The sequence below is a fragment of the Arachis ipaensis genome, chromosome B6, assembly GCF_059453495.1.
Source record: "Arachis ipaensis isolate K30076 ecotype BB chromosome B6, ASM5945349v1, whole genome shotgun sequence".
Taxonomy (NCBI): domain Eukaryota; kingdom Viridiplantae; phylum Streptophyta; class Magnoliopsida; order Fabales; family Fabaceae; genus Arachis; species Arachis ipaensis.
Genome location: NC_142441.1, coordinates 148,307,955 through 148,312,487, shown reverse-complemented (window position 1 = coordinate 148,312,487; position 4,533 = coordinate 148,307,955). Strand labels below are relative to the sequence as shown.

The 4,533-nt window shown below is 30.7% G+C and overlaps 1 protein-coding gene across 1 annotated transcript; it reads right to left on the bottom strand.

The window, feature by feature from the left end:
• Positions 1 to 613: 613 nt before the first annotated feature.
• Positions 614 to 3,174, bottom strand: LOC107605472 (protein ALP1-like). Its single transcript, XM_016307358.3, has 2 exons — positions 2,292 to 3,174; positions 614 to 2,027 (listed from the first exon to the last, which is right to left on the bottom strand). Exons 1-2 carry the CDS (start codon positions 2,869 to 2,871, stop codon positions 910 to 912), a joined length of 1,698 nt encoding a protein of 565 aa, XP_016162844.1. The 5' UTR covers positions 2,872 to 3,174; the 3' UTR covers positions 614 to 909.
• Positions 3,175 to 4,533: the final 1,359 nt, after the last annotated feature.

Genomic DNA, 4,533 nt, shown 5'->3' with positions numbered 1-4,533 from the left:
CATTTATTTCTGATCCCACTTATAGAATTAAAGGTGAGAAATCACACTAGATTCTGTCAAGTGTTAAAAAAATTGGAGAAGATCTATTTCCTGATATTATATGTAAAAAAGATGAAAAGGATAAAGTAAGGTAATTGAAATATAAAATAAAAATAAATGTATAAGAAAAAGAAAAAAAGTGAAAAAAAATAGTTAAAAGAATAAATTTTATGATGAATTCTCAACGGTAAGAATTAAAAACAAAAGCTAAAAAATATTATTTCAAGTAAACTTACGTTTGAGGGTAAAAATCATATTTAAAAAAAAGCATCCAAACAAATTTGGTCAGCGTTCAAGACTTTTAAGCATGCCTTTATGCTTCTGAAGGCTAAACCAAACATACACTTAGTTGATACAGTTAAACTAATTTTTGCACAACTATACATTTGAAATAAGAATAAGCATTACATTCACTTGATGATGAATGGCAGAAGTTGCTATCATAACATGTATTTTTCTTGGACTTCAAATTCCAATCAATTTCGATCACACTTGACTCTTAGATACTGTGATAAAGTTGAATACCATTGTAAAATTCTATGGCATCAAAAGAATCCATGAAAGTAAAGGGTTACTATAAAAGAATGTTACTGATATTATTAATTAGTTTCTCATATGGAAATTAAAGTATGGAATTGGTTTACAAGTATATGAACCTAACCTATGTAGAATCATACATACATACATACATATATGAAATTGCAGAGGCAAATACACCTTTTACAAAAGCCCCCTTCAACAAATAATGATGAATGATTTGATATCATATAAAAAATATTGAACATCTAAAGCATCAAGATAGTCAAATACAAACAACTTTTTTTTCTTTTCTTCTTTTTGGTTTTGATAGAACAACTAGCACCAGCAAGATTAAACAAAAGAAGTGCCTGCTAGGCCATGATGTAAGAGATTATGAGCAATAGCATCTCTAGCTTTCATTGAAGTCATAGATCTCAAAGCAACCTCAGGAACAATCTCATCATCAAGAAGATCAACCTTAATCTCAGGATCCATTTTCTCACCCCTCAACTCACAAATATTATGAAGAACACAACAAGCACCAAGAACAATAGGCAAGTCCTGAAGCTTAACCTCAGTCCTCTTTTGCAAACAACTCCACCTACCTTTCAATTTTGCAAATGCATCCTTAGCAACTTTCTGAACCTCACCAATCTTCTCATTGAAAGCATGCTGTGTCCAAGTCAAATTGTGTTGACTATAAGGCACCAAAACCCAATCCATCAAAGGGTACCCTTTTCCACCAACAATCCAAACACCATTCAACAATCCACCATTGTTGGCCCTTTGAGAAAGTGCTGATTTCTCAAGAACTTGATCATCAAGCATTGATCCTGGCCAACCAATGCAAACATCAGTGAACACCCCATTTGGATCAACAACACCTTGAACTGTTATTGAATATGAAGTCTTTTGGTTCCTCTCAGTGTGCCTCTTGTTGAAATATGCAGCAACACTAACCTTAGGAGCTATGATAGGAACATGTGAAGTGTACATGGATCCTACAACATTTGGAATACCAGAAATACCCTCAAACTCATTCTTGATGTTCCTCAATTGAGACTCATTAGGCCATTGGAGATACTTAGGCATAAGAACAGTTTTGATTGCAGTGCAAACCTCAAGAACAAGCTTGTGACAAGTTGAGATTCCTAATCCAAATTTCTTTGAAACAAGCCTTAGAGGATCACCAGTTGCTAATCTCCATAGACAAACAGCTACCCTTTGCTTCACAGGGATTGCATTCCTCAGTGTTGTGTCTTCTTTCACAATTGCTGAGTTCAGTTCTTCACATATCAAATCAAATGTTGATCTTCCCATTCTGAATGCTTTTCTGAACTCTTCTTCAGGAAAATCTTCTCTGTTGCATTCATCCCACCATGCCCCTGATCTATCCTTCACCCACAGCCTCCTCTGAGGCCCCCCATTCCCTGCCCCGCCTCCGCCTCCTCCACCACCACCACCACCTCCTATGTATAGCACAAACATCAACACAATTGGTGAATTCATGTAATTGATGCAGATACCAATCAATGTGTAAAATTGAAGTATGTAATGCACAAATTAGTCACAAATTGTAGAATTACAACATATATCCTAAATAAAAATACCAAAAATAGAAACAGAAACCAATCAAAGTAACAGTATACAGATATGCATAGGAACAAATATGTGAAGAAATTTGTAGTAAAAGATTAAAGAAATTTAAGAGATTATTGGAAGGTAGTTAGTACCTTCTGAGGATGCTGCTTTTTCTAAGCCTTGTGAGGCAGCAGAAACAGCAGCAGCACAAGCCATGTTCCTTGATTTCTTCCTCTTGATCCTCTCTGATTCTTGGACGTGATTATAATATTCATCAAGGTTGGAATAGTAATTCACCATGGCTTTTGTCTTGTTCTTGTGATTGGTTTCCAATGAGAGCTTCTCTTCTTCACAGATTTTGTTGAGGTTTTGATGATCAAGCTTCTCTTGTTCATCTAATAATAGCAAAGATGTTAGAATACCCTTTAACTCTTTCTTCTTCTTCTTATTCTTATTCTTGTTATTGTTATTGTTCTTCTTCTTCTTCTTGCTCTTGTTGTTCTTTGCATCTTCATCTTCATCTTCATCTTCTTCATCTTCATCTTCATCTTCTTGGTTGTTATTGTTGTTGCTACTGCTTGATCCATCATCATCATCATCATCATCATCATGTTTTCTATGCCTCTTTCTTGTGGAACCATTAATGGGGTCATTCATTTGATCAAAAGAACTCTGAAGCAAAGTGTAAACGTATGAGAGTGATTCAGGGTCTGCAAAAGTTGGGAGTTTCATGAATGAATGAATAAACAAATGAACAATATACAAAAATAGAAACAAAGGGTTGAGTTCAATTCTTCAAAATTATGGAGAATTTGATTGATGAGGAAGAACTGAAATTTTGAGTATTGGAACAAATAAAGATAGAGACAACAAAAGTAGTTGTTGTTGAGTTAAAATCTCTTTGTTTCTTCTTTGAGATTGAGTTATGATATGATATAATATATGGTTTGTTATTTTGTGGTAATATTATTATTATTATTTTTTGTGTTTGTAGTGTGAACACAAGGTGTGGTGTGAACGCGGACATTGAAATTCGAGCAAAACAATAAACAAAGACATGCCAATAAATAATAATAATAATGAAATAAACATTGCCAACCTTCTTTATTACTTAATTAATTAAAGGATTTGTGTAGCCAGTTCTCGCACTTATTAAGGGAGGATGTTATAAATAGAAAAAAATATAGAATAAAATAAATAATAGGTTTCTAAAAAATTTATTATTAAAAGATGAGATACATAAATCTTTTTGTTGAGACACACAAAATGACAAAATCTTCTGTTAATCAATAAACTTCTATCTGTCTTGTATTTTCAAAAGTTAAGGAGTATTTAATTTTGATTATATATCTCTAAAAAAATAGTTAAAAACTTATTTGTTTTTTATTAAAAAATTAAGGGTAAATTATACTTTTTATTTTTGAAGTTTAGCAAAAGTTTAAAAAATATCCCTAAATTTTATTTTGTTTTAATTTTGTCTCAAAAGTTTTCGATTTGCATCAAATATACCCTCGACGACTAAATTTTCAAAAAATTTAAGACCAATCTAACAATAATGCATAAAAATTATGTTTGATTTACTTATATTGAGGGGTTGTTATTATGAAATTGTTGTTTAATCGGTCTTAAATTTTTTGAAAATTTAGCCATCAATGGTATATTTGATGCAAATCAAAAATTTTGGGATAAAATTAAAACAAAATAAAATTTAGAGATATTTTTAAAACTTTTGTCAAACTTCAGAGACAAAAAATATACTTTACTCAAAAATTAATAACCATTAGTCTATTACTAAATAATATGTTGTTTACTATCTCTTAACAAGTGAGTTTCTTATTCTTATCATTCTCTCATTAATTAAAATGAGTAGAAACACGTCTTAATAAATAATAATAAGAGTTCAATTAATATGTGTCTTTATTATTACTAATAGAAATTTTTTATAAAAAAATTATATATTAGCTAAATTTTAATAAGAAAATTCTTTTTTTATATAGTAAGAAGACTAAGGGATTTTTTTTTCTCATTTTAAAGGGAAAAAAGGAGGAAAGCAATAAGCACGCACGTTTTGCTTAGCTTGTTCAATTTCCCTGGGGTTTTAGCCGAAAAACAATACGTATTTAGTTTAGAAATTTCAACTATAATTAGGAATGAAAAAATGCTTATAAAATTGTTCATGAAAAAAAAAATCTAAATTCCCAATCTTTATTATATGTGTAGAAAATTTAAGTAAAATTATACAAAATATATTTTTACGATAATAGATACAGTGTTTTATAAAGTTTGTTGTGTTTTTTAATTTTACGAGCGTGTGGTGGAGTGCAAAAATCACCACTTTTTACTTTTTTTTTTAATACTGGGTTGACAACTGTGTTTTTTTTTAATTATAAATAG

Bases quoted from the DNA above. Each gene is read 5' to 3' on its own strand.
- LOC107605472 (XM_016307358.3), bottom strand. From the start codon at position 2,871: ATGAAACTCCCAACTTTTGCAGACCCTGAATCACTCTCATACGTTTAC. The intron at 2,028-2,291 runs GTACTAACTACC...TGCTATACATAG, and splicing joins AAAAGCAGCATCCTCAGAAG to GAGGTGGTGGTGGTGGTGGA.